Raw genomic sequence first — 27648 nt, forward strand, 5'->3', positions numbered from 1 at the left:
CGGCCTTCCTCATGGCCCCTGCCCCTGGGCAGCCTCTCGGAGTCCACTGTCTTTGCGGCCCGGGCCTCAGACTCCCCCCGCGCCCCCCCCCCCAGCATCCCAGCATCCCAGAGGCCACAGAAGCCTTCTTGGTGGGAAATGGACTGTTGGGGGCCATGACTTTTGAAAGGGGTGTATTGCCCCGAGCCTGAGGCTAGAGCACAGAGCAGAGGCTGAAATTCCCCTGGCCGGGCTTGCTGCTTGGACCCACATAACCTGCCCCTAACACGCTGCGGCCGTCCTTTAAACACCTATGCTGACGGAAGGGAAATAGTCTTGCTTGTTGAGCATAGCCGAGAACCACAACTTGAGCATGGACAGATACAGGTGTATGAAAGCGGTCGGCATCCCGGGAGGGGAGGGAAACTACTTTTAATCGAAGGCGCTTGGAGAGCCGGCAGGGCAGGGCTGCAGAGCCCAGGGCTAAGGGATTTATGCCCAGGCCCAGGGACTGGCCCCTGGGGGCATGACCCTGAAGAGGCTCAGCAGGATTTCTGGGGCGGGGTGGGGTGGGGCCATTCACGGAACCAGGTGGCTCGGCTGCTCTGCGTTCATGGGACTTCAGCACGTCTGTCTGGCCTCACATTGGGACCATCACATTCCCATCGCAGCGGGAGAAAACCTCCTTTTTAAGGCATGCCACGATAGTGCGGTTTTCTTCCCAGTCCCTCCGCTTTTTGGGGGGAGGGGGGTTCTGAAGTCTTCTAGATCCCTGTCCCGTGGCCACCACTGGAGACTTCCCGGCATAAACCACCACCACCACCACCCCTCCCCCGCAGCAGTGGGTAGCTGGCACTCCAGGGGTCCAGGACGTGTCCTCCTTCCCACACTGGTTTCACATGGCTTGGCAGTGACCTTTCCAAACTCTGTCCCCTAAATGAATGTCTCGGTCCTTATACCTCTTAAGTCATTCTAAGCCCAATCTCCCATCTCTTACCTGATTCTCACTCTGGTTCTAACTCTGGAACTTTCTCCCTTGTGGGGGTTGAGGGCTGGGCACAGCTGTGCTTGGCTCCTCCTTCCCAGAAGAGCCAGCACCCATGCAGGGCGGGCAGCCTCCCGCCGGGAGCTTTTCCGGAAGCATGTGGTGGACTGGCAAAGAATGGAAGCCAAGGGCCACCAGGGCAGGTGTTCAGAAATGTTCAACCAGAAAGGATGGCACTTGGGAGAGTTTCTAGTGGCTCAGGGATGGTCTTGCCTGCACCCTCCTCAGAGCGTTGGGAGGCCACTTCCCATGAGGTTTCTGGGATGCAGAACTCAACTTGGGATGTTCTTCTTCTCCGAGGTACTGCCTCATGTTACTTTACCCATTTGGGGAAGTTGAGGATTATGTTTTGGCTCCTCCTCACCATCCTTCTTCATGGCTGATGCACGTGGAGCTGGGGATTCCCATGGGGCCTGGTGTCCACAGCTTTCCTGCCGGGCAGCCCTCACCCCTTCTGTCCTCTGCTTCAGAACTGTTGGAAAGTTAATGAGTAGTTTGATAAGTCCTTGATTGGTCGACATAATGGTCAGTTTGACAGAGTGACCGTTCCGGCCATTGTCGGGGCATTTCCCTGAGCCTCCGTGTCCTCGTCTGTGAACTGGGGACACCGGTAGGACCCCCTCTGGGATGCTGAGAGAGGGAGAGGAGAAGTGTGTGGGAAGCACTTTGTAAGCCGTCCGGCCTCTGCGGAGCTCGGTGGCTCGCCGTGGTGAGGGGCGTTAATACCCGTGCCCAAGTGCACACACGGCAGCGTGTCCCCACAGACCCAGGATTTGACCCAGCAGGGACCCAGGGCCTCTTATCTCGGTCCCATACTGCCTCTTGAAATCCAGGCCGAGGGATTTCCTCGGCCAAGTTCACGGCTGATGGTGTCGCATGCAGAAGGGTCAAAGCGCCTGCCCTTCAGGCGCTGCCCTGGACGTGAACCCAGCCTGCTCAGCTGTCCAGAGGGTCTTAAACGTTCACGGAGTGGAGTCCCTCTGCACCCTGCACTTGGGGGGTGAGCGGCGGGCCGCCTCTGCTGGGCAGGGGTGTAGTGAGGGGGAAGTCCAGGAGCCACCTTCTGCTTCAGGCCCCAGAGTGGATTAGGATTCTGTTGGCTCCAACCAGGCAGCACCCCACCCCCACCCCCACCCCCGTGCAGAGGTGAGCACCTGCCCAGGTGGGCTGTGCGCCTCCCCTGTGGTTCCTGGTGAGGGGCCGAGGGTGTGGGTCTCGGGCGCTGCGGCCCTCGGCGCTGCTCGTGGGGGTGCCCAGTCCGGGACCCAGGGAGCCAGCGGGACCCAGCCCTGCGGCGCCCTGGCCCTCGCCGCCGCAGCCCCCCCTCCCATGACACAGACTCATCGACTCCTTTCCTCCCTGGCAGGTCTGTGCAGACTTTCGCAGACAAATCAAAGCAAGAAGCTCTTAAGAACGACCTGGTGGAGGCCTTGAAGAGAAAGCAGCAGTGTTAGAGCTCGGCCCCACACTCCCCGGACACGCCACGCGCTCGTTAGGTTCCTTTCTTAGACAACTCGTCCTCTGCTCCCTTCCCTCGCCCCTCGCCTCCCCACCAGGTCACGTAACACCGGCTTCACCGGCCGCACGGCGCCATCTCTCCCTGAGAATAAAGCCCAGTAAACACCCTCCGTCTCTGAGGCCTCCTTCCCACCACGTTTTGCTATCAGAACTCTCCATATTTCCACAGAGACCGTGTGTTTTCGTTTGCCCCAGCCCCCCGTCTACTCCCCCCCATTTATAGGCATAAAATACACTGTCTGCCTCCCCTTCCCTCCCACCTTTTTGTTACATTGGTGTAAAAAATGTAAAACAAAAAAATTTTATGAACTAACTGTGGTGTGTGAAAGAGAGAAGAAAAACTGGAAATCTGATTCCACGTGTGTTTGGGAGTTGCTTGGGGGTTGGGGCTGGGGGGACAGGGGACAGCTCCGCGAGAAAGGGGGTGGCCCCCCGTGGACGGAACCCTGTCCCACGGAGACCACGTGGTGGGGACGCGGGGGTGGGGCCTGCTGACCATCTGCTCTTCTGGCCAGGTGCTTTTCTGTCAATTTTTATGGAATGCAAAAGGAGTTTTTTGTTTTATTTTGTTTTTTTGTAAAGCTTAAAAAAGAAAAATCTACATCTTATACTTGAGCTTCCATACTTAAAAAAAAAAAAACAAAAACAAAAAAATAAACAAACAGAAACTGGGACGCAGCTAGCACTGACCTTGTCTTCTTTCTGCCCGTCTCTCTTTGCAAGCGTATGTGGCCTTGGCTGTGAGGGCTGGCCCCAGGGTGGCGGCGCCTCGCACGGTGGTGGGACCCGCATGGTGGGCAGGGAGGAGAGGGGCCCTTGCGGAGCCTGGAGCTGCCACCTGGCTCCCCAGTCCATACTCCCCGGCCCCACGTGCCCCTGGAGAGCTGGGCCACCCCCCATGTCATTCTGTCACTCTGGGTGTGGCCTCCCTAAGGCCTCTCGTCTCTGCAAACACCCAGTGTGTGCAGGATTCCTGCCCTCAGGGACCCACACCCTGGCTCTGGGGTGAACTCTGCACCCACTTAGCACCCCCGGGACGGGTGGTGGTCGAGAGCGCGAGGGCTCAGGTGGGCAAGCAGGGCTGTCCAAGGCCCTTCTGGCCCCTCGCTGCGGTCTTGACAAGTCAGCCCGTTGGAGCCTTTGCCGAGGTCCTTCTGGGGCCCCAGATTCCAAGATTCCCTGTGTCCATACTGTCATTCGTTCGTATCATTGACTAAGCGGCCACTGTGTGCCACTGGGGGGCGTGGGCACTGTGGACTGGGTCTCCCTGGTGCCACCAACTCCCAGTGCAGTCACGTGGGCCCTTCCCCTGGCATGACCCATGCCCAGCCAGTTCGGTTCTTGCAGGAGAGACTCTGAGAGGAAAGAGTTTCATACCCACAGGGAAGGCTTCCTACTCCCAGGATCCCGCAGCTGACTTGGCCTGTTTGTTTTTCCAGATGCCACTGGTGCACCTTTTCCCTCCCCCCGTGAGCCCCGCACAGCCTGCCTACAGCTGTGTGTGTTGCTGCTGGCTTGGCAAGTGGGCTTCTGCTCCTGGCAACCAGCGAACCCTAAGGAAAGAGGGCTCTTGGGGGCCGGCATTGGCACCGACCCATTACCCCCACTTCACAGGAAGCAGGGGGCGGGATGTGCACCCCCACCTGCTGGCCCCACTACCCCTGGCTGGCCCCTCCTGCCCGGTTTAGAGTTCCAAGAGAAGAGCATCTTTTCCTCCTGTTCTCTTGGTGATGAAGCTTCTAAGAGCAAATGCTTCAAAATTTTAAGATTTTATTTGAGAGAGAGCATGAGCCGGGGAGAGGGAGGAGTAGAGTCCACGCTCCCACGACCCCGAGATCGTGACCTGAGCTGAAACCAAGAGTCGGCCGCTTCACCGACTGAGCCCCTCCCACCCCTACCAGGTGCCCAAAGCTTCCGATTTTTTAAAAAGAAACGATCTCTCATTCCCAACAGTAAGTTAAATAAAGTTAAAAATTACCTATCGTAGAAGTAAAAATGCTTCATCATTATTTTCTCAGCATAACTAAAATTTGTAAAACCTTCAGAAGGAAAACCAGATTACTTAATCATACCTTGTCAGGTTGTTACTTCAACCAGAACCTACCAGCTTCACAGCAAATATTTGGACTGAGGGTTTTGTCACTGAGTTTGCAATTCTCTTTACTGCCCTTAGGAAGCAGATGATCTATTAAACAGGTAATATCTTTAAAACGAGCTGGTGCTATTTTTGTTTCATAAAACCTTTGGTTTTAATTCGCATCACCAACACACCACTTTTTAAAAAAAGATGAAGTTCAGAATACAAACAGTATTTTATATAAACTCATAAAGAAATTAAGTTTCTAAAATATATTGAAATGTACAAATATTTTTAATGTTTTAACTTTCTATTCTTATTTTCTGTCTTTCGAAATACTACTTTAGGGGCGCCTGGGTGGCTCAGTCGGTGAAGCATCCCGACTTGATTTTGGCTCGGGTCATGATCTCGAGGTCGTGAGAACTGAGCCCTGCATCAGGCTCTGCACTCAGCAACGGAATCTGCTTGTCCTTCTGCTTGTCCCTCTCCCTCTGCCCCTCCCCCCGCACAAGTGCTCTATTTCTCGCTCTCAAATCTTTTTAAAAAAATATTACCTCACTGAGACGCTTGGGTGGCTCAGTCAGTTAAGCGTCTGCCTTCGGCTCAGGTCATGATCCCAGGGTCCTGGGATCGAGTCCCACATCGGGCTCCTTCCTGGGCAAGGAGCCTGCTTCTCCCTCTGCCTGCCTCTGCCTCTCTCTCTCTCTCTCTCTCTGATAAATAAAAATCTTAAAATAAAAAATAAAAAATTCATAAAAAAATATTACTTCATAGACACACACTCCTACCACTGTTCTCTACCCTTTTTATGCAACTTTTTAAAAAAGATTTTATTTGAGAGAGAGAGAGAGCAACAGGAGAGGAAGAAGCGGGCTCCCCGCTGAGCAGGGAGCCCAACACATGGCTCTCGAGGCTCCATCCCACGACCCTGGGATCATGGCCTAAGCCGAAGGCAGACGCTTAACCGACGGAGCCACCCAGGCGCCCCCATCCCTAAAGTTTCTATTTAAGTAATTTCTACACCCAGTGTGGGGCTTGAAATCACGACCCCAAGATCGAGTCACACGCTCCACTGACTGAGCCAGCCAGGCACCCCATTCTTGGGCAACTTTTCAACGTAAATGCTCAATTAATGCTCCCTAGAATGAACAGACTGTGTCACATTAACATACAGATCTTCTGTATGTATGTATCTACTGAACCGGTCCAGTGAATGAAATCCTTCAGTCTTATGCATATTAGGCATCTGGGTCATTCTGTAAGGACTATAAATGAGTAGAAATGTTGCAAGATGTAATATGTTCTTATACCCAAAACTTCCATGCGAATTTAAACCTTCTCTGATTTGATCTTTTTTCAAATAGTTTTATTGAGATAGATCTCATACACCATACATTTCCCCCATGTTGAGTGTACAAATTCAGTAATTCTGTGTGAGTTACATGCCGGTCTCCTTCACCAGACTGAGGGCTCCTTGAGGGACGTTGTTTCGGGCATTCACTCACTCACTCAAACGTCTACTGAGCACCTACTGTGTACTGGGTGAGCAGGACACAAGTCTGCCCACACTGTGGTGGGGGTGGGGAAGTGCTGATGAATAAAAATAATCTTTACGGAGCACTTCTATGTGCCAGGCACAGAGATCCCAGTGGGTGGCTGTGTCCCCAGGGCTGTCACAGGGCTAGGGGACTGATCAATAGTTTTCAGGTGAATGGAGTTAGCCCGCAGCAGAAGGCGATCCCCACTCCCCGCCACGGGGCTAACACTAACCTGATCAGGTTAGCGTGTGCAAGTTGGGGCAAGTAGTTAGGTCTCAGCAGCTGGCTGTCTACCCAGCGGCCTCTGCGGTCCCTCCATTCAGCAACAGTGAAAGCCAAGTCCAACAGCAGGAGAAGTAGAGAGGGGGAGGGGAGTGAGCTATGGGCTGCTCCCCTCTCTCAGCTCTGGGGACTGAAGGCCATGTCCAAGCTGTGGCTTAAAAAAATCCCATGTTCGCTGAATAATCCCGGGCTGGGAGGGCCTGGGGCCACATGCTGAGGACGGGCACGCTGGGCCCTTCCTTCTGCTTTGTAGGAGACTGCCACCTGCCCGCCAGCCAGCTTTTCCTGCCCCCCCCAGGATTCGGGGGGGACACTGGGACCAGACGCTGTGTGAGGCGTTTGCGCACCCGGCCTCTCATTCAATAGTTAAAATATGAGCTGCCAAGGGAGGGCTCTTTAGGGGTGACTGGCCCAGCCTCCTGCTCCCTGTGAGTGTCCAGAGGGAGAATCCCTCCCGGACAAGGACAATAGGCAAGTGACCAGGGCGGTGCCCCTTTCTTGGGTGAGCCTGGGCCTGAAACCTAGACGCAGACCTCCACTGAGCCCGCGCAAAAGTCAGGCGGGAGGACGGGTCTAAGGCGGGGGTGCTCATCCCTTCGGGCCAGCCCCTGCCTGCAGCGAGGTTAAAGAGGCGTGCACCCCGGGGAGAAACGGGGTCCGCCGGAGCGCCTCTCCCCTGCGCATGGCCCCGCCAGTGCAGAGGAACGAACGGATCCGTCAGCTGGGGAGGCCCGGGCACTGGAGAAGCTAATGTCACCCGGTGCCAGGCGCTGGGGCACGAGCACTCCACCACCACCTCCTCCTCAGTCAGACAGGGCACTGCCCGGGCCCGGGGCCACAGCCATCAGACCGGGGGCTTCCTGAGGAGGAAGCAGCCCACTGGGCAGTGCTGGAAAGCAAGAGCCAGCACCCCACAGACGACCCGGTGCTTCCCGGAAGAAAGGGATGAGGTCACCCTCACGAGCTGAGGGCTTCCGGGCAGGGCTGCGACACTCCATCTCCTCCCCGCAGCTCTGACTTGCGCCGGCCCTTGGGGCTCTCGCTGCCCTATGACGGAGCCCCCGGTAACTGGCGTCAGGTGAGGTCACGGCCCTGCGTGGGGCCAGCCGCTGCCTGGCAAAGGGCATCTGAACCAGGCCCGGGCCCAGGCGCACCTTCCCCTGGGACGGGGCCAGGGGCTCGAGGAAACGGGAAGGGAGCCTAAGCCCCGCAGGGCTGGGCCGCCCCTGAGAGCGAGGGGAAGCTGGGCGGCACGCAGCCCCGATCTCTGAACCCCGAGAGCCCCAGTCCCGGCCAGGTGTGGGACGGCCCCTGCAGCGGAGGGACAGAATGGGGTTTGAAAAGCCGCTCGACCTTGAGCAAGCCGCTTGATCCCTCAAAGCCTGTTTTCCATCTGTCAACTGGCCATCCCAACTGCACCGATCCCATAGGGCACAGCCCAGCCCAGCACACAGCACGTGCTCAACAAACACCAGCCCCATGTGGGGCTGCACACGGTGCTCCGCAGGCACGACCCAGGAAGGGCCCGGGGGACGCTGGCCCGACTTGGCCTCACTGCCCACTTGAACCTCAGAAGAGGCTCTCCCTGGTCTCCCAGATCCCAATTCCTGCCTTCTCTCCCCCGACCTGCTGTGCGCCCTGGCCCCGGCCCCACGACCCTGTCTACACTCAGCCTGGCTTTGCAGCGACCCCAGCTCAGGCCCGTGCACACACCTTTGCCCCTTCCTGACATCCCTCCGCCTTCAGGATTCAGCTCCCGGGCTCCTCCTCCGTGAGGCCTTCCCTGGGGAGTCTCCTCATTCTGAGGGCACTTTGTACCTTCTGGTCAAAGCCCTTACCCCCAGGGCCCAGCAGCTGGCTTCCCTCTGTGAGGACAAGGACCGGAGCCGGGGTCACCGCCCCCCCCCCCGCCCCCAAAACCTCCCTCCCCCGGCCCCCCCCCCCCCCCCCCCCCCCCCCCCCAGTGCCCAGCACAGCCTGGGCCAATCTATGCAGCACCAGACTGGGCTGCAGGCCCCACTGCCGAGCTCCCTCCCGTCCCCGGGGCAGGTAGAGGAGATTCAGAAAGCCTGAGCCACAGCTTCTCTCCCGGACCCAGCCCTTCAGGCACCCACAGGGTCATGGCCAACAAGTGGACTCAGAACGGGGTCTGGGAGACGAAGCGAGGCTGGGGCCCAGGACTAGAGCTCAGGGCTGAGCCCTGTCCTCTCCTCCCTTCCCACTGCTCTTGCACCTCCTTCCTCCTGCCTGCCACAGCCCCCGCTCCCCTGTTATCTCCTGCCCGGCCTTCTGCATGTCACCTCCTCCAGGAAGGTCTCCCTGATCTGCGGGGAGATCTGGAAGTGCCTCTCCTCCAACTGAAAATTATCAAAGCGAACCGTTAGGGCGTGCTTACCACATGCCAGACTTCGGGGCTAACCTCCGCCAACTGCATCGTCTTATAACATACATCCCATTTCACAGATGAGGTAACTGAGGCACAGAGAAGCAAAGCAGCAGAACTACGATCTGAACCTCAACTATTCTGCTTCTTCCTGAGCACCGAGGGGCCGGGACCCTGTCATTCTCACTGCTGTCTCGTCAGCCCCAGGTGTGGGGTCTGTCACAGAGAAGCTGGTGAGAAAACCCGAGGTCCCCCCGCTCCTGCTCGGCTCTGCCATATCCCGACCTCCAGGCCCCCACCTGGGACCCGGAAGCTGGGGCCCAGATCCCCGCGCACCGCTGTTGCCCGGAGCAGCCCAGACCGCAGCACCTCAGGGAAGGAGCAACAGAAAGAGGCCTCACTGGGAGGTACCGTTTACTGGGCTGTCTGCAGTCAACGGGACAGTCCTGGGGACACCCAGCTGCAGGTGCCCCCCGCCCCAGGGGGTGTGCAGGCAGATGGAGGGAGGTGGGTCGAGGGGCGCCCGCTGCCTTCGGAGGGGCCGAGGTCTCCGCTGCAGCCCCTCCCTCGAGGCTCCCAGGGACAGCAGCCTCAGACTCGGGGAGGGGCTGGCCCCCACAACCCTCTTGCTCCCCGCTCCCTGAAGAGTCAGCCAGTCAGCGTTCCTGGAAGAGTCGGCCAGGAGGTTTCGGAGGTGGGGGAGGCAGCTGGGCCGGGCCCTCAAGGCGCCCCCGGCCGCCTCCACGGCCCAGTCCAGGGTCAGCAGCACCATGTCTGCCCACACTTGTCCCTTCCTGGGAGCGGCATCTGGAGGTCCCCGTAGTCCCGGGCTTGGCCTGGGTCTGGGTCAACTGGGGAGGAGGGGCTGACGCTCCGAGGACGTGGCCGTGTCCCTGTACACCAGGAACTGTATGGAGATCTGGAGGGGCCAACGTCAAGGCCAAACCGAGCAGAGGCTGGGAGGGGCCTTGGCTCCCTCGGGAATGCTCCCCTCTTCCCTCCCCCCACCCCGCCCTGACAGGCTGCCATGACCCCCGCCCCCGAAGGATACGATGGTGTCGAGCAACAGCACGCCCAGGCTGCCCACGAGCCAGGGCAGGTGGTGCAGCAGGTAGCTGCCCTCGCTCTGGCCCACCTCGGGGTTTTTGAGCAGCACGCTCAGCCCGTACAGCGTGTTCCCCAGCATCACCAAGGCGAACAGCGAGTAGGAGACGCCCTGCGTCGACTTCCTCAGAAACTGGGGGTGAGGGGGACTGGGGTCAGAGGCCTCGGCCAGGGTTCCTGTCACGCTGCCCCGTCCCACTGGGCATGCTCTGAGCGGGTTTGTCACCGTGTGCCTGGTCGGCGGGAGACTGGCCGCCCCGCCAGCCTCCCCGGGCCCACCACGCCCCTTTCTCGCCATCTTTCAGGACTGTCCGCCGGGCCCTGGCCTCCTCACCTGACCCGCTGCTTCTCTGAGACACACACGGGACGAGACAGGCCTCATCGTGCCCACTTCCCAGGGGCAGAAACTGAGGCCTGGAGAACTGGATGCACTTAAGGCGACCGGCAGTTTGAACCCAGACCTGTTGCACAAAGACCCCACGCCCTGACCTGGCGGGGGGCCCCCCCACCCCCGCCCCTGCCCCGGGCTCACGTTGGTGCGGATCTGAGGCAGCCGGGACAGCAGGTAGAGCGCACTGGAGACAGAGCCGATGGCGAAACCGATGATTTCCTGCTGAGTGAAGGGCTGAGAGGGCAGGGGGCTGCTCAGTGCCCGGGAGGGGCCAGAGGTGCGGCATGCGATCCCCGCTCCATCGGGACGAGCCGGTCCCCAGCCCACACCCCCCCGGCACTGACCCACACCTCACCTTACTGCCCGGCTCCACTGACAGGAGCGTGCGGCCCCGGAAGACCTCCCTCGGGGCAGCCACCGGGCCAGTGGTCCTCAGCAGCGGGAAGGCACACACCACCCCCAGGACAAAGAGCAGCACGGAATTGATGGGGGTAGACACTGGACAGGAGACAGGAGGGAAGCCAAGGTCAGGTACCAGTGGCAGCAAACAGACCAGGACTTGAGTCCTGGCCTTGCCCTTCGGCAGCTATGTGACTCTCGGCAAGGAACCTGACCTCTCTGAGCTTTAATGCCTCCTCCGTAGAATGGGTGTAGTAACAGCACCCTTCTCCCAGGGTTGTAAAGGAGAGACAAGGGCAGACATGCTCATGAGACAGCCCCACCCCCAACTGCCTCCCTCTGACCTTGACTCCCGCCCCTTCTCGATCCTCAGGGGCAGCGGTGACCTGTGTCCAAGCCCAGGGCCAGGTACAGAGGAACAGCTGAAGCCACGATTGTGGGATGCGACCCAAGGGAAGAAAGAGCAAGCCCCGTGGTCCGGCCCATCTCGGCCGCCCGGGGCTGTGGGCGCGGGGTCGCCCACAAGGCCGGAGCAGTGACCGCTGCGCGGTGCGAAGCCCACTGCCTCCCGCCGCCCCGCTCCCCACACTCACGCAGAGAGGGGCGCTTCTTAAACTTGTAGTGAAAGTAGAGGGCCAGCATCAGCAGGTCGGCCAGCACGTAGTACACCGCCGTGTAGGTCTGCAAGAGAGGCGCGGGCCCGCAGCGGCGGCGTGGCCCAACCGACCCACGTCACCACCCTGCCCTCCTGTGTCCTCCTCTGCGTCCAGCCGGCAGAACTCGAGAGCAGGCCGCCAGCAGGCCCCCGGGGACAGAGGGAGGACAGGGGGCGGGCGCGCCTCGGCGGAACAGAAGCCGCGAAGACGGAACCGTCCCGCTGGGGAACACGATGGATTCCTGGCTGGGATTCCTGGCACCTGCCACCGCCGCCCCCCGCCCCGAGGGAAACCTTTCCTCCTCTGTGGCCCCACACCCTGGCAGCTCAGTCAGGACCTCAGCACCCCAGAGCCATCCTCTGGTTTGATGTGCTCGTTTCGCAGATGGGGAAACTGAGGCCCGGAGAAGGGTACCGACAAGCCGCCTGTCACGCCGCACGGCGGGGCGGAGGGCACGCTCTCCAGTGCGGAGGCCCTCCCTCTGCCGTGGCCGTCCCGGCGGCCTGCCCCGCCCCTGCTCGGACCCACCTGCAGGGGCAGCTGGTCGGCGAGGAAGGACCCGATGAGGTTGCAGGAGTCTCCTCCGATCCAGCCCAAGAGGAACCACAGAGACAGCGCCTGGTCCATGTTGCCGGTCCTGCAGGCCTTGATGTACTGGCTGCGGCCAAGGAGGAAGAAGACGCGGGCTCAGGGCAGGAGGCGGCCCGGGGCCGGGGAAGCAGGGAAGTTGCTTGTGAGTCCATCCTGCCGGCAGGCGGGAGCAGGAACCTTTCGGTGTCCTTTGGGGATTCTTACCAGCGGATTCTCTTCCAACCAGGGAAATCCATGGCAGGTGCATCTTTCCGGAGTCATCCATAGCATTCCTCAGATTCCCCTCCAGAGCACCCTAGTGTCTCCCAGTGGGGACCCGGAGTTTTGTGTCACTGCCCCCCGCCACCGCCGTGCTCCAAGAAGAGAACCACGTCACAGGGACCCTGCATTCTTTCTTCTATGGAGGGAAAGCAGGGGGGGGGCGCGGAGTGAAAGGGACGGTGGTGGTGGTGGTGGTAGCGGCGGCGGCAGGGAGCCAGGGCCTGGCGCTGCCCTATCTCCAGGAGCGGTTGATGATGATAAGATAGGCCAAACCACAGCCCAGGACCTTCAAAGGGCAATGGGGCAGGGCGGGATGGCCCGCAGCTCTCCATTACTGCCCGTGGCTTGTGGCTTTGGATATTCTGGTTGTTTTCTCAAAGGCCAAGTGTCAGCAGGAGCTCAGTGCTGACAACAGGCCACAGGTAATGGGCCTCAGGCAGAGTTCTGAGCCCTTTGTGCATATTAACTCTTTCAGCCCTGCAGAACCCCCTGAGGGCAGGGCTAGTCACTATTGCTCCTCCTCGGGACTGGGCCAGTCAGGTCACAGAGAGGCTTGGAGCCAGGATCACAGCCCTCCGGACCCAGCCCCTCCCTCTCGAGTCCCTCCTAACCTTCAAGCAACTGCCATTTACTCTTTTTCTGTTTAATCTTCTGTATATTTATTTTATTTATTATTATTATTTTGAGAGAGAGAGAGAGAGAGAGAGTGGGGGAGGGCAGAGGGAGAGAAGGAATCTTTTTTAACTTTTTTAAAGATTTATTTATTTGAGAGAGAGCTAGAGCATGAGCAGGGGGAGGGGCAGAGGGAGGGAGCGAGAAGGGGGAAGGGAGGGAGGGGGGGAGGGGGAGAGAGGGAGAGAGAGAGAGAGAGAGAGAGAGAGAGAGAGAGAGAGAGAGAGAATCCCAAGCAGAGTCAGCGCTGAGCACAGAGCCTGATTCAGGGCTCGATCTCACAACCAAGACCATGACCTGAGCCGAAACCAAGAGTGGGCTGCTTAACTGCCTGAGCCACCTGGGTGCCCCTCGTCTGTGTGTTTTTAAATAAAAGGGGACTAAATGGCACCTCATCCCCCACAACACCCAAGTCAGAAACTGAGAAAGCCGGGTATGGCCCTGGATCTTCCCACGGCCAAACTGCCTTCTCCTCCTCCTGCGGAGACACCCTCCTCGCACCAACACCCCATCCACGTGCCTCTCTGTCTCCTATCCAGGCCTGGCTCCCCTTGAATCTGCTCCCTCTCAAGGATCTAAAACCCCAGGCTCCCCACAAGCACTCGGAGCCTTCCCCTGCTCTTCAGGGAGGCCCCCAGGGCCAGCTGTCCCCCGCCCTGCCCCCTCCACCAGGACTTATTTCTCTTTCTCCAGACTCTTCATTGGCAGGCAGGCAGCCCGCTCCCTCCTCTTTGTCTTTCATGGCTCAGGAAATGTCACTTCCTCCCCACGGCCTTCCTGGACACAGCCTGCCAGTGTCTCCTACCTTCTCCTTTGTAACACAGGACATCCTTGTCCCTCCTGGACTCAAGCCTCCTGAGGGCAGGGATAGTGTCCAGCTCAGGCCTGGCATCAGGGAGGCCCCTAATTAAGGTCTATCCTATGGCCCCTAAAGCCCCTTCTAGGACATGTGACTTGGCAAGTCTCCATTAAATTGCAGGGAAAGTGATTTTATCGCACCCAAGAAAGGCTGAGTCCTGAGGAGGAGCATGAAGGCAGCTGCCCTTCCTGCTGTCACCTGGGGCTCTCTCCCAGGCCTCTGACCCCCCTCACTGGTTCATCAGCCAGGCTCACGCAGGGCCAACATTATGTCATGGCAGGAAGGGGAAGCCTCAGCCAGCTCCTCAGATAGTCCTAGAGCAGGTTCTCTCTCTGGAACAGGGTGTCTCTCTCCCTCGGCCTCCAGCGGTCACCCACACCTGTCCAGTCAGCCTATACAGGGTGACTCCAATGCCCCCGATACCGCTTCTTGCTGGATGGCTTCCATGGCCTCCAAGGTGGCCTCCCTGCCTCCGGTCTCACTCCCTGTCCTGCCGGTCCTTCTTCCCTATGACTCCCTGACTGCCTTTTATTTATTTATTTATTTATTTTAAAGATTTTATCGCTTTTCGGCCTTTTGGCTAAGATCAAGTGTATTTTTTTAAAGATTTTATTTATTTATTTGAGAAAGAATGAGAGAGAGAGCACATGAGAGGGGTTAGGGTCAGAGGGAGAAGCAGACTCCCCATCAAGCAGGGAGCCCGATGCAGGACTCGATCCAGAGACTCCAGGATCATGACCTGAGCCTAAGGCAGTCGCTTAACCAACTGAGCCACCCAGGCGCCCCCTGACTGCCTTTTAAAGGTAGCGGGAACAGAAGTTCTGCAAAGGCAAGGATGGCATCTGTTTTGTTTACTTTCAACATACCTACTGTGGCCTCAGTAAAAATGTCAAGTCCACAATGAGGTACTAGGATAATTCCATGAGGGAAAGAAGGGTCTTTGAAACACATGGTCCTGGGACGACCAGTTATCTCCATACAAAAGAATGAGACTGGACCCCTACCCCACACCATATATAAAATACAACTCAAACTGTATCAAAGACCCATTAAAAAGAAAACCACAACCCAAGATGGAGTCACTTAGGCCAAATCACCGAACAGGGGCATAATAACAAACCTAATCACATTTCAACCTCCCCCAGGAATGTAGTCTTAATTGGTCAGGAATTTTCTGGTCAGTAGCAATGAGGTCATCTGTCATATGGGCCCTCTCCATCCCCCACAAAGGAAGATGAGATCATCTACTAAGACCTCCTGCAGGAAAATGAACTTGCCTGATATAATCCCTTTTTTTTTTGCTAATCATTTCTTGCACCACCCTCTTTCCTATAAAAACCTTCCATTTTATAAAACTCCTTAGAACATCTATTTGCTAGATGGGATGCTGCCCAATTCATGAATGGCTTAACAACACTAATTGTGTCTTCAAATTTAATAAGAGTAATTTTTTAAAGGCGTTTTTATTTTTTTAAGACCTTTTATTTATTTATTTGACAGAGACAGAGATAGCAAGAGCAGAAACACAAGCAGCCGGAGTGGGAGAGGGAGAGCAAGCTTCCCTCAGAGGAGGGAGCCCGACATGGGGCTCGATCCCAGGACCCTGGGATCATGACCTGAGCTGAAGGCAGACGCTTAACGACTGAGCCACCCAGGCGCCCCGGTAATTTTGTTTTTTAACAGACCTAAATTTAAAAGCTAACTTGTGATATTGTGATTTACAATAAGAAACATAGGGGCACCCGGGTAGCTCAGCTGGTTAAGTACAGAGTCTTGTTTTTTGGGTCAGGTCATGATCTCAGGGTCCTGAGATCAAGCCCCACTTCGGGCTCCACTCTGGGCTTGGAGCCTGCTTAAGATTCTCTCTCTCCCTCTCCCCACAGGAAGCAAGGAAGAAGGAGGAAGGAGGGAGGGAGGGAGGGAGGGAGGGAAGGAAGGAAGGAAAAGGAAAGGAAAGGAAAGGAAAGCAGACAGACATGTATTTGGTCTTCACCCCATCCCTGGCAGAATATCCCTAAAACTCTTGGAATATCCTAAGTGATTTGAGCAATAAAGGTGCCTTTTGTTAATTAATGAGGTGACTTTTGGAAAGCCTCTGGGTCACCTAGAGATGTGATTAAACCCTTGGAACTTTCAGTCCCATTTTCCTGACCTCTGGGGAAGAGGAGGGGCTGGAGATGTTCAATCACCAACGGCCAATGATGTCAATCATTCCTGTGCAGTGAAGCCTCCAGAAGAACTCAAATGGACAGGTTCGGAGAGCTTCTGGGTCAGTGAATTGCAGAGGTTCAGGGAGAGTGGCGCCCTGGGAGAGGAACGGGAAGCTCCATGCCCCTGTCTGCACCCCTGCCCTGTGCATCTCTTCCATCTGGGCGTTCCCTGTATCCTTTCATAATAAACCAGTGAGTCAAATGTTTCTCTTTCTGTGAGCCGCTCTAGCAAATTAATCAAAACCAGGTAGGGGATTTGTTGGGACCTCCAGTCTATAGCTGGTCTACACCAATCAGAAGCAGAAGTGACAACCTGAACTTGTGACTGACATCTGGAGGGGGAGGGGCAGTCTTGTGGGCCTGAGCCCTTCACCTGTGGGATCTGATGCCATCCCATGGAAGACAGTGTCTGAATGGCATTAGATGCTTGGCAGTGTGGGAAAAAACACACATGGACACTGGTGTCAGAATAAGGCAAATCTATAAAACTGTTAGAGGAAAAAAGATAATGCAAGAGAGCTTGATTACCTTCATTTTGACCTCAAATTTCTATATATATTTTAAGTAGGCGCCACACCCAGCACAGGGCTTGAACTCACCATCGTGAGATCAAGACCTGAGCCAAAATCAAGAGTCGGAGGCTTAACTGACTGAGCCACCCAGGTGCTCCTTGACCTCAAACTTTCTAATTGATTAAGCTCTTCTTTCTAGCTTATCCCTTAACTCAGGCAAAAGACCCTGTGCACAAAGTATCCAGAAGGGAACCAAAACCACCCGCTGAAGCAACAAGGACTGCCCCATGTCCGGAAGACCCGGAGGGACTAAGCCCAAGACAATGAACCACCTGACTTCCCCGTGCCCCTGCATGTACCCACCGACTATTGTCCCTCGCTTTCCTTATATAATTCTGGAAGTATCATCAGCACTTAGGAGACAGTCTTAGAAACACCAGTCCGTGGTTTTGCCAGTGTTGGCCTCACAGAAATAAATTCCTTTCTCGTTTCACCACCACTCATGTCTCTGCCTTTGGATTTTGTCAGTGGCGAGTGGCTGAACTTGATCTGGCTGGGTGGCCCCCTACCCAGAGCCCCACGCTCTTGCGGCCCTGAACCCTGGTTACAATCAGGGTAAATCTCTGTTACTTGGATTAGGTGACGATGTTTTTTTATTTTTTTATTCTTTATTTTTTTTAAATATTTATTTGACAGAGAGAGACACAGCGAGAGAGGGAACACAAGCAGGGGGAGCGGGAGAGGGAGAAGCAGGCTTCCCGTGGAGCAGGGAGCCCGACGTGGGGCTCGATCCCAGGACCCTGGGATCATGACCTGAGCCGAAGGCAGACACTTAATGACTGAGCCACCCAGGCACCCTGCGACGATGTTTTTTTAGGTATGACACCAAAAGCACAAGCAAAAAAGAAAAAAGAGATAAACTGTACATCATCCACCCGCAGAACTTCTGTGCTTCAAAGGATGCAATCAAGAAAGTGAAAAGAGAACCCACAGAATGGGAGAAAATATTTGCAGATCATGAGGCTGTCGTATCCAGAATGTATAAAGAACGCTTACAACTCAGGGGCGCCTGGGTGTTTCAGTTAAGCTCAGGTCACAATCCCAGGGTCCTGGAATCATGCGCTGCATCGGGCTCCCTGCTCAGCAGGGAGCCTGCTTCTCCCTCTGCCTCTGCCCATCCCCCCCATCAGTGCGCGCTCTCTCTCTCTCTCAAATAAATAAATAAAATCTTAAAAAGAACTCCTACAACTCAACAACAAAAGGGCAAATAGGGGCGCCTGGGTGGCTCAGTCGTTAAGCGTCTGCCTTCGGCTCAGGTCATGATCCCAGGGTCCTGGGATCGAGCCCCGCATCGGGCTCCCTGCTCCACGGGGAGCCTGCTTCTCCCTCTCCCACTCCCTCTGCTTGTGTTCCTGCTCTCACTATCTCTCTCTCTGTCAAATAAATAAATAAAATCTTAAAAAAAAAAAAAGGGCAAATAATCCAATTGAAAAATAGGCAAAGGATCTGAACAGTCCTTTTTCCAAAGAGGATATACAAATGGCCAAAATCACATGAAAAACTACTTAACATCACTAGCCGTCAGGCAAATTCAAATCATAAACTACAACGTGATAACACTTCCAACCATTAGGATGGCTATAATAATACACATAGAAAATGTGCATTGATGAGGATATGGACACATTGGAACCTCACACAGGGCTGGAGGGAATGGAAAATGGTACAGCCTCTTTGGGAAACAGTCTGACAGTTCCCTGTGAAAAAGAAAACCACAGGGGGCGCCCTGCTGGCTGGCTCAATCTGTGGAGCATGTGACTCTTGACTCTCGATCTCGGGGTTGTGAGTTTGAGCCAAATGTTGGGTATAGAGATTATTTAAAAAAAAAATAAAATCTAAAAAAAAAAAGAAAAGAAAAAGAAAACCAGAGGCCCCAAATGATGTCATTAGGGCTAGACCAAGTCATGAAACCGGGGCTTAATAACGTTTTTTAAACATCCTTAAAAGAGGGGCTCAGTCGTTAAGCATCTGCCTTCGGCTCAGGTTGTGATCCCGGGGTCCTAGGATCGAGCCCCGCATCAGGCTCCCTGCTCTGCGGGAAGCCTGCTTCTCCCTCTCCCACTCCCCCTGCTTGTGTTCCCTCTCTCGCTGTGTCTCTCTCTGTCAGATAAATCTTAAGAAAAAAAAATCCTTAAAAAGATTAAACACAAAGTTACCCTATGACCCAGCAATTTCACTACGTAAGCATATACCCAAGAGAAGTAAAAACATATGTACCCACAAAAACTTGCACATGAATGTTCAGAGTAGAAACAGACCAAACATCCATCAGTGAATGAATGAATAAAAGGTGGCGTATCACACAGTGGAACATTACGCACAAAGGAATGAGGTCCTGACACCTGCTACAGCACAGGTAACTCCTGAAGATGTTCTGTTAAGTGAAAGAAGCTGGTCTTTCACATGCTCTATGGTTCCATTTACAGGAAATGTCCAGAGTTGGCAAATTTACAGAGACAGGAGGTAGACGGCTGGTTGCCAGGGGCTGGGAGCTTCGGGGGAAATCAGGAATGACTCATTGCTTTGGGGGTTTCTTTTTAGGGTGATGAGAGTATTCTAAAACTGATTATGGCATTGGTTACACGACTCTGCAGATACACTAAAAACACTGAATTATACATGTAAATGGGCTAATTACATGGTCTGTGGACTCTCTCTCCATAAAGCTATTTTTAGAAAATGTTGAGCTCCTGATGAAACACTTATCTTTCTCCCTCAGGATAAAGAGCCGATTTCCTAACAGTGGAGAAGCCTCACATTACAGGGTTCTTGGTGACCTCTGCGACCTCACCTCTCCCTGTGCCCCTGACCCGCACACACTCTGTCCAGCCATGGGATTGTGCCCACATGGTACAAAGGCCCTGAGTCCCGTGCTTTATGAACACTCCCTCGTCCCATCCTCACAGCAGCCCTGGGAGGTCGGGAACAACACTGCCATTTTGCAGATGAGGAAGCCGAGGTGCAGAGCAGCAAAGTGACTCTTCCAGGTCACAGTGTGTTCCCGTTCCTCAATCACAGCAGTGGTCACACTATCTTGTAATCACCGCTCGCCCACCCCATCACCAGACGGTCACCGGACGAGGGCTGTGTTTGGGGCATGTTAGCCCTCCCACCCCTCTGCTTCCTTTCTTCTCAGCTGTGTAACCTAGAACAAGTGACTTAGTCTCTTTGGCTTTCCGTTCCCTCATAAATAGGAACAGTAACTACTTATTTCACAGGGTTATGAGGCTTAAATGAGGTAAAAACATGTCAAGTGCTCAGAACTGAGGTACGTAGCATGCACTGAACAAACAGCACTAAGGGTTAATACTGTTACTATCATCTGTGCGTTGGCATTGCCCAGCCAAGGCGAGTCCGAGGGTGGGCTCCAGGACAGGGCCCTCCAGGGTGGGCTGGAAATCAGTGAATGGGAGTACATTTGGCCTTGAGTCTGGAGAGGCCCAAGGCGGGTCAGGGAGACCCTCCTCCAGGCAGTGCCTGAAGCCATCGCCCCAGCCCGCCCCCGCCCCCCCCCCCCCCCCCCTGCCCCCCCCCCCCCCCCCCCCACCCGGCCATTACTCACGGGAAGGTGGATGCTGCAAAACAGACAATGGAGATCAAACCCAGGCCCACGCTGGCCTCATCCCAGCCGTCCTGGGCGCATTCGCCGAACACGTCCCATATCCACTGGCGGGAGCCATTGGGGCAGTCGGAGAAGTTGCCGGAGCCCAGTTTCTTCCAGACCATGGCTGCTGCGGGATGCAGGGAGGGATGCACAGGAGAAAGAGAAGGGGGTCTTTAGCCTTGGCAGGTCTGGATCCTGTGGCCCGCCCCTAGCTACGCCCATCCCCAGTTTTAATCAGACCGAGCCTCTGAACTCCGAGGGCACAATCAGCTTCAAGTACACAGACGACCTGTGCAAGGACAGGGCCGGATCCGCAGTCAGGGCCAAGTGTGTAGATGCCAGCTTTAGCACTCGTCAGTGCTGCGACTTTGGGCAAGTGCCTCAGCCTCCCTGTGCGTTAGTTCCCTCATCTGTAAAAGGGGTGATCACAGTGCCTCCTTCATAGTTGTCCTGAGGGTAACATGAGTTCATACAGTGAACCCTCCGCTCACTTTGTTACAACCCTCCAACGTTTACATTGTTTCCGATCTCCTCTTTTGTAAATTACATCTGCGGAGACCAGGCCCCATTAAGTACATTCTCTCACTGAAAGTCGGGCTGCCGGCCAACACCAGTCAGGGAGGCCAAGTGGAGAATAAGGGCCAGGTGGGTCCAGGGCTTGCGCAGGTGGCTGGGATTCAAGAGCAGCGCTGAAGCACAATTCTCCAGGAGCAGCGTGGGCGGGATGCCTGCTGGCGAGGAGTCTGGAGCCACCTGCCCATTCTCACCACCCACAAAGCCAGAAAGTGGCTGGTAGCAGGAGCGGGCAGGAAAGTCCCCTCCCGATGCCCGGGCACCCTGCACAGTGACTACAGCGGTCACGGTCTGTGTGACAGTCCCAGAGAAGGGAGAGAAAGCGGAGCCAGACGGCGCCATCTCTACCAGGCGAGACTCACCATAGCCCCTGATTACGAAGCTCGTCACCAGTTCTGGGCTTAGCACCTTGCAGGTATCTTACTCATTCTGTCCTATCAACTCCATTAGGGGAGTTGGGGGGGGGGGCTCCTGATACATCCAAGGAACCAGGGAAGTGACTTGCACTCAGCCAGGAAGCGACAGAGGCAGGAGTCAAAGCCAGGATGGGGACCCAAACCCCGGCTCCTGGCCACCCTGCCATGCTGCCTCAGGCGCTTCTGTCCCTGGATGTGGCAGACCCCCCGCCCCACCTGTGGTCTGGCCGACTGCCCAAGCTCCCCAGCAGCCAGAAGGCAGGCTTCCGCTTCCTGCCCCATGCTCAGAGGCTTTCCTCACTGGACTGAGACTCTCTCCAGCTACCTTTGGTTTCTCCCTCTCCCTGCTGCTCCCCCTGCTTGTGCGCACTCTCTCTCTCTGTCAAATAAATAAAATCTTAAAAAAAAAAAAAGCAAGTCCCTTTACCCCCCCTCCCCCGGCCACCCCCGCACAGGACCCCACCCCCCGCCATCACCCTCTTACAGATTCTGAGTGAGCCCGTCCCTTTCATCACAGTAATACACAGCCACCCTCGTATCTTCCCTGTGAGGTGGGGCAGATTGCCCCCATTTCCAGGTAAGACTGGGTCACCTTGGCCGAGTGAGGAACCTGTCTGAGCCTTGTCTGTAAAATGGGGATGATGACCCCGGCTCCTTGGGGTTGGCGGTGCAGATGAAATGCACAGAAGGAAGGCTCTCCGCCCCGGGCCTGACCGAACCATGCTGGAGGCTGTTGTGAGGATGAGAGTCCAGGAGCTCAACCACCCTGCGGCCACTCTCTCGCTTCCTTTTCACCAGGTTAGGGAGGAAATGAAGTGAACACATGCCCAGTGAGGGAAGGGGGTGTCTGGAGGATTGTAGCTTGGCTCACAGGGCCCAGAACACGGGGTGGGTGGTCCCTGATCTTGCACAGGGAATATGTGCAGCTCGGGACACTCAGACACGCCTGAATCCCGACCAGAAGGGGCCTTCCTCTGGGGGCCGCTGCACACAGGGCCCATCATCTGGAGGTTCTGACCCAGCTAGGGAGCCAGCCTGGGCCCCAGGCCTGGCTTCTGGGAATGGGCCCACCTCCTGGTCAAACAGCACTTCGAGGATGGATGTCCAGGGTTGCAACAAACCTTGACTGCGTCCATAGGTTTGACAAGGACCACAGCAGGGATGAGTGCCTTGGAACCTCGCAGGGCACATGCCCAGAATTCAGGCTCAGTGTCTCTCTGGACTTCAGATCAGGAACTTTGGGTTTAAGAAGCAACCCCAGGGGTGCCTGGCTGGCTCAGTTGGTAAGGAACGCGACTCTTGATCTCAGGGTTGTGAGTTCAAGGCCCATGTTGGGTGTAGAGATTACTTAAAAATAAAATCTTAAAAAAAAAAAAAAGAAAGAAAGAAAGGCAACCCCAGCTGATTCTGATGCACGTGGCCAGGCTTTGAGAAAGCCTACAATGGAGAAGGCATCTCGGGCCACACCCAAGCTCCTCTATTGGACCCAAGCTGAGTCAGGGAAATGCTTCCCACAGAAGCTTCCCACCGAAGCGGCAGGCCTCCAGGCTTCTGCACGTACAGTCTCTTCCCTTAGGAGTGTGTCCTTCTCCCTCTGGAGGGCCTGGTAAGGAGACAGGGTTCTAACGTGCCATCTCAAAGACGCCGTACAAAGGCTGGCTGGATGACACCTGTCACCTCTTCCCTTCCCCTTCCTTCACATATCTGAAGAATGCCGTGACTGATTCTCGGGGCCAGCAACACCAGCTGCACAGTAAAGGTTCAGACAGTGCTGAGGAAGAGAGAGGAGACAGAGAAAGAGGGAGACAGAGAAAAGGGAGGGAAGGAAGGAAGGAAACTAGCTGTGAGCTCAGATGACTTAAGTTTGAGGAGAGAGCACTCTGGAACTGACCTGCTTAATGCCCACAAGTGTAGAATTCCAGAGCAAGTGACTGAGCCTCAGAATTCCAATCTGTACAATGGGTATGTACCCGCCTCCTAGACCGACTGCAGAATTAAATGACATAATCCAGGCCAAGGGATTAGAATGGTGCCTGGCAGAGATTAAACACTCAGTAGTAATAGCCAGGCATGGCTTATTACTTTGCTTTGGTTGTAGTGTGTCCCTCCACCACCCTCCCCCCAGTCCCTGGCGCAAAGCAGCTTTCGGTTAAGTGTTGCATGGACAAGACCCGAGCCAGTCCTCACACTTCCAAACCCAGCCTCCCCATGTACACACTTCCAAACCTGTCCCAGGCGTGAGGAGGGGAGAGGGCAATCTGGGTTTCGCTGCGGAACCACGGCCTATGGGGAAGGGAGGGGAGTTCCCGCTGGTGGCTACCACCAACTCCAGGCCTCCGGGTCCTTGGCCGCCTGGTGACTAAGGCCAGCGCGGGCCGCCTGTTTGTCGGGGATAATGACAGGGCAGCTGCTGGGGTCAGCGCTCAAACGCCGCGAGGCCCCCTCCCCTGCCAGCCCTGGGGAAAACAAAGCCGTTGGAAACGATGGGGCCCGTCCCCCGGAACGAGAAGGTGAAAAGAGGACCCAGACCCCAAACCCTGGCCAGGCTGGTCCGAGAGACCATGCTCAGGAGGGGGACGTATGTTCCCGAGGGGCCACCTAATCCCGGCCCAGAGCCTCGTATCCGGATCTCGCGCCCCAAGGAGCGGACAGAAGCCCCAAGACGGTCCAGGGGCTGTAAGAGGTTGTTGGAAAGATGTGGCAGCGACGCCCAGAGTCCCACCCGCAGCCTTCGGGCTTGCCCCTAGCCTCAAACCCAACTCACCGCGTCAAGATCAGCCGCCGGTCCCGGCTTCTGGGTTCTGTCTGCACAGCCAGGGTCAGCTGACCCGAAGCCCCGTCCCGCCCCCCCCGCCCCCCCCGCCCCCCCCCGTCCCGCCCCGTCCCGCCCCGTCCCGCCCCGTCCCGCCCCGTCCCGCCCCCGTCCCTGAGCCGCGTGGCTCCGCCTCCTGCGCAGCGCACAGAGCTGACAGTCCCTGGGGGCGGTGCGAACGGTGAGAGCGAACCGAGCGTGCGTGGTGGGGAGGCGCGCGACCTGTCCTGGTTCTCTCACCGCCTCCCGGCTCCACCCCCGCGGCGTGGTGGGCGGGACTCCAGGTGCCCCAGGGCGCAGGCGCCGACGTTATGCTAAGCGGCTTGTTTCGCTCGGTGGCCCGTGGCGCGGTGCGTTGCGTTCGTGGTCCCCTGGCGCCTCAGCTTCGCGCCGCTGCCGCTGCCTCCGCCGCCATGTCCCGGCCGCTGTCGCCGCCGCGGGCCGCCTCCGGGGCCCCGGCTCGGCCCGCCACGGTGCTGGGCACCGTGGAGATGGGGCGCCGCATGGACGCGTCCGCCAGCGCCGCGGCCGTGCGTGTCTTCCTGGAGCGCGGCCACACGGAGCTGGACACGGCCTTCATGTACGGCGACGGCCAGTCCGAGATCGTGCTGGGCGGCCTGGGCCTCGGGCTTGGCGGCGGCGACTGCAGAGGTAACCTTCTACCTTCCCGTGTACCGCGCGGCGCACACCCGGCCCCAGCCGTGGCCCGACCCGTGGTGAGGACCGACGGCTTCAGCCCCTTCCGGGAGCTGACCGCCCCTTGGACCACCCCCCTGCTCCCCAGGCCCCGTGCGCGTGTCGTCCCGGACCGCCGGACAGTGCTTTGTCCTGACCTCCTTCCCCTCCCCTTCTCTTTCCTCTGGGAGTTGCAGCTCAGGAACCTTCCCCCCCACCTCCACCCCCCAGTCTTACCCGGAGCCTGGTCTAGTCCTTCGCTTCCTCCCACCTTGCTTTCTTGGGGCACCTCCCTGTGGCACTGGTCTCCAGAGCTATGCAGTACCCCCTCGAACCTTGCCAGGTGCCCCAAACCGCCCCTTTCCCCATTGCCCTCGCTGCCCGTGGCTCCCTGAGCACCCTGTTCTCATCCTGGTCTTTATCAGTCCCTAGCCTTTGCTCAGTTCAGTTGGCAGTACCCTGGCTCCCAGAGAGAGCTGCAACTGGGTCACAAACCAAGCTGGGGGATCAGGGGTGGTACCTGTGGAGTGGGGAGGCTTGTTATGGGGCTATAGGAGGGAAAGTGGTTCCAACCCACCCGCAGGGAGCTTAGAGTCTAATGGGGAAGGTTGAAGCCCAGAAGAGGAAGCACTTTTGGGGGATTAAGCGGTCAGGGAGAGGCACTAGAGAAGGTTCAGAGAACACTGGAGCTGGGCCTTAAAGGACCAATAGTAGTTTGCTGGGAAGAGAATGGGAGAAAGGGGCGTCAAAGGCTGAGGGCAGAGCTGTGCAGACCAGGTTTGGAAATGTAGCGTTTGCTATGTGGAGGGACGGCCAGTGGGCAGGTGCGGCTTGAGCGGAGGTTGTAGGTTCGTGGGAAGGGCTGTCCCTCATCAGCCTGATGCTATTGGAAATGCCTAAGAGGGTGCCTGGATTGTGGTGGCTACATGGGTAAATGGGCTTCGGAGCTCCCCGCCAAGAAAGAATTCTTGAGATTCTTGAGACTTCTTCAGTGCAAAAAGATGGTTTTATCAGAGTATGGGGGCAGGACTGGTGAGCAGAAAGAACAGCACTGGGGTTGTCATGGGTGACTGGTTATATTTTTTCAAGTTGGGAGGGCGTTAGGGACAGCACAATCCTCCCAAGATATTTTGGAAACAAGGTTTCCAGGACTTTGAGGGGCCTAGCTATTGTTAGGAAAAGGTCATGGGGCACCTGGGTGTCGCAGTTGGTTAAAGTCGGTTGGTTTCTTGAGGTCGTGACTAAAGTCAGGGTCGTGGGTTTGAGCTCCATGTCAGGCTCCTTGCTCAGTGTGGAGTCTGCTTAAGATTCTCTTTCTTGCCTCTGCTCCTCCCCCTAAAATAAATAAATAAATCTTTAAAAAAAAAAAGAATTTAGGGGCGCCTGGGTGGCTCAGTCGTTAAGCGTCTGCCTTCGGCTCAGGTCATGATCCCAGGGTCCTGGGATCGAGCCCCGCATCGGGCTCCCTGCTCAGCAGGAAGCCTGCTTCTCCCTCCCCCACTCCTCCTGCTTGTGCTCCCTCTCTCGCTGTGTCTCTCTCTGTCAAATAAATAAAATCTTTTAAAAAAAAATAAATAAATAAATAAAATAAAATAAAATAAAATAAAAAGAATTTATTACTGTTTAGTAAAAACTCGGTCATGAAACCCTTCAGATGTGTATCAGTGGGCCATATGCTTGGAGGATGATTACCAACATGTATCTTGCGGGGGTAGAGATAAAGGAAGTTTCCAAAGGAATTTTATATGTTAAAGTAGACGTACAGGATCCTGGGGAAAGGCGGGGAGGAGCGGTTGGGCTAAGATTACCTCTTGCCCTTAGGAAAGTATTAACATCGAGGCGGCTGAGTTCCTAGAGGAATGGGCCGCTGTCTCTCTGCAGAATTCTCGCCGCAGCCTCTTGCCTCCCTGTTCCAAGGCCTGCTCCCTTGAGTTTCCTCCTGACCGCAGACACACTGAACGTAGCTGACTTTGGTTGATGGGATTTGTGATTAGGTCTGTCACCCTTCTCTTGGCCCCCTGCCCCACTGTTTCCTACCTGGAGTCAATGCTCGTGGAACTCCGAATTGCAGGAACGGGCCTCCACGTACTATGTGTGTTCCTTTGTGACTCCATTTTCCCAGGCTCTGGAATATGCTTCCCATCCTTTCCTGTTGGCCGGGACTCATTCTTAGAGACTCGGCTCCTGGGTCTCACCCCTAGGAAGCCCTCCCTAGAAGTCCCAGGATGGCCACACTCCTCTACTCTGGGTTCCTTTAGCGCTAGGGCTTTTCTCCATTGCACTTACCTTATCGTAACATCACCTTTAGGCTATGAGCTCCTTGAGGGGAGGGAGCAAGTGCGCCTCCAGGCAAGGCCTATCATGCTGACTAACACTAGTGATTATAACAGCTGTGAACATTGAGAACTTGCATATTTAATGCTCATGATCTCCCTACGAGGACAGTTCTGTTGTTATACCCCCATTTTACATATTAGAGAATGGAGGCTCAGAGAACTGAAATAATTTAGACAGGGTCACGTAGTAAGCCTTGTAACCATTGCATGCTCCCTTCAAAGTGAAAATCGCTACCAAGGCCAATCCCTGGGAAGGGAAGTCACTGAAGCCTGACGGTGTCCGGGCCCAGCTGGAGACATCCCTGAAACGGCTGCAGTGCCCCCGGGTGGACCTCTTCTACCTACATGCCCCTGACCACAACACCCCCGTGGAGGAGACGCTGCGTGCCTGCCACCAGCTGCACCAGGAGGTGAGGCGGGCCCCCGAGCTCCAGGAGAGTGGAGGCACCAGGGTCGTCCCAGAGCAGAGCCGGGGACAGACCCCACTCCCAGGGTCCCCACCCCCATCTCCCCTTTGCAGTGTCCTGGGCCGCGGTGGGTTCTGACTGAGGCCTCTCCCCTGCAGGGCAAGTTCGTGGAGCTTGGCCTCTCCAACTATGCCGCCTGGGAGGTGGCCGAGATCTGCACCCTCTGCAGGAGGAACGGCTGGATCCTGCCCACTGTGTACCAGGTGAGGGCCAGGGCTGCGGGGGGGG

At 56.3% G+C, this 27648-nt stretch overlaps 3 protein-coding genes across 9 annotated transcripts in view; 2 read left to right on the forward strand and 1 right to left on the reverse strand.

Annotated features, from left to right (window-relative positions):
• CAPZB (capping actin protein of muscle Z-line subunit beta) overlaps nucleotides 1-3227 on the forward strand; it is a 132856-nt gene extending 129629 nt beyond the window's left edge. For all 4 annotated transcript variants that reach the window (XM_073903264.1, XM_073903262.1, XM_025856520.2 and 1 more), the window contains one exon: nucleotides 2391-3227. Coding sequence is in view for 1 of the 4 variants with exons in the window: in XM_025856520.2 (XP_025712305.1) it covers nucleotides 2391-2478 (88 nt within the window). In the remaining 3 variants the exon portion in view is untranslated. The remainder of the gene's footprint in view (nucleotides 1-2390) is intronic.
• A 5996-nt stretch (nucleotides 3228-9223) lies between these two features.
• Nucleotides 9224-23999, reverse strand: SLC66A1 (solute carrier family 66 member 1). 4 transcript variants are annotated; one of them, XM_025856537.2, is made up of 8 exons: nucleotides 23895-23999; nucleotides 20100-20268; nucleotides 11901-12030; nucleotides 11310-11397; nucleotides 10673-10815; nucleotides 10459-10551; nucleotides 9874-10059; nucleotides 9224-9741 (listed from the first exon to the last, which is right to left on the reverse strand). In XM_025856537.2, exons 2-8 carry the CDS (start codon nucleotides 20261-20263, stop codon nucleotides 9670-9672), a joined length of 876 nt encoding a protein of 291 aa, XP_025712322.1. In that variant the 5' UTR covers nucleotides 20264-20268; nucleotides 23895-23999; the 3' UTR covers nucleotides 9224-9669. The 4 variants fall into 4 exon arrangements, with proteins under 4 accessions (XP_025712322.1, XP_025712323.1, XP_073759366.1 ...); XM_025856538.2 differs by having other exon boundaries at nucleotides 20100-20265; nucleotides 23895-23934; XM_073903265.1 differs by lacking the exon at nucleotides 23895-23999 and adding an exon at nucleotides 12168-12360 and having other exon boundaries at nucleotides 20100-20213.
• Nucleotides 24000-24201: 202 nt separating this feature from the next.
• LOC112811705 (aflatoxin B1 aldehyde reductase member 2-like) overlaps nucleotides 24202-27648 on the forward strand; it is a 6313-nt gene continuing 2866 nt past the window's right edge. The window contains exons 1-3 of the mRNA XM_073903587.1: nucleotides 24202-24593; nucleotides 27176-27363; nucleotides 27519-27629. Of these exons, the coding sequence (XP_073759688.1) occupies nucleotides 24254-24593; nucleotides 27176-27363; nucleotides 27519-27629 (639 nt within the window). The 5' untranslated portion in view covers nucleotides 24202-24253. The remainder of the gene's footprint in view (nucleotides 24594-27175; nucleotides 27364-27518; nucleotides 27630-27648) is intronic.

The sequence above is a fragment of the Callorhinus ursinus genome, unplaced genomic scaffold (genome assembly GCF_003265705.2).
Source record: "Callorhinus ursinus isolate GAN/ISIS: 27379988/994484 unplaced genomic scaffold, GSC_fseal_2.0 scaffold18, whole genome shotgun sequence".
Classification (NCBI taxonomy): domain Eukaryota; kingdom Metazoa; phylum Chordata; class Mammalia; order Carnivora; family Otariidae; genus Callorhinus; species Callorhinus ursinus.

Excerpts from the sequence above, each read along its gene's own strand:
- SLC66A1 (XM_025856537.2), bottom strand. The coding sequence starts at position 20,263 with ATGGTCTGGAAGAAACTGGGCTCCGGCAACTTCTCCGACTGCCCCAAT. Across the intron at positions 12,031-20,099 it reads TTTGCAGCATCCACCTTCCC|CCAGTACATCAAGGCCTGCA; the intron begins GTGAGTAATGGC and ends CCTTGGCCGCAG. Across the intron at positions 10,060-10,458 it reads TGCCTCAGATCCGCACCAAC|TTTCTGAGGAAGTCGACGCA; the intron begins GTGAGCCCGGGG and ends CCTCACCCCCAG.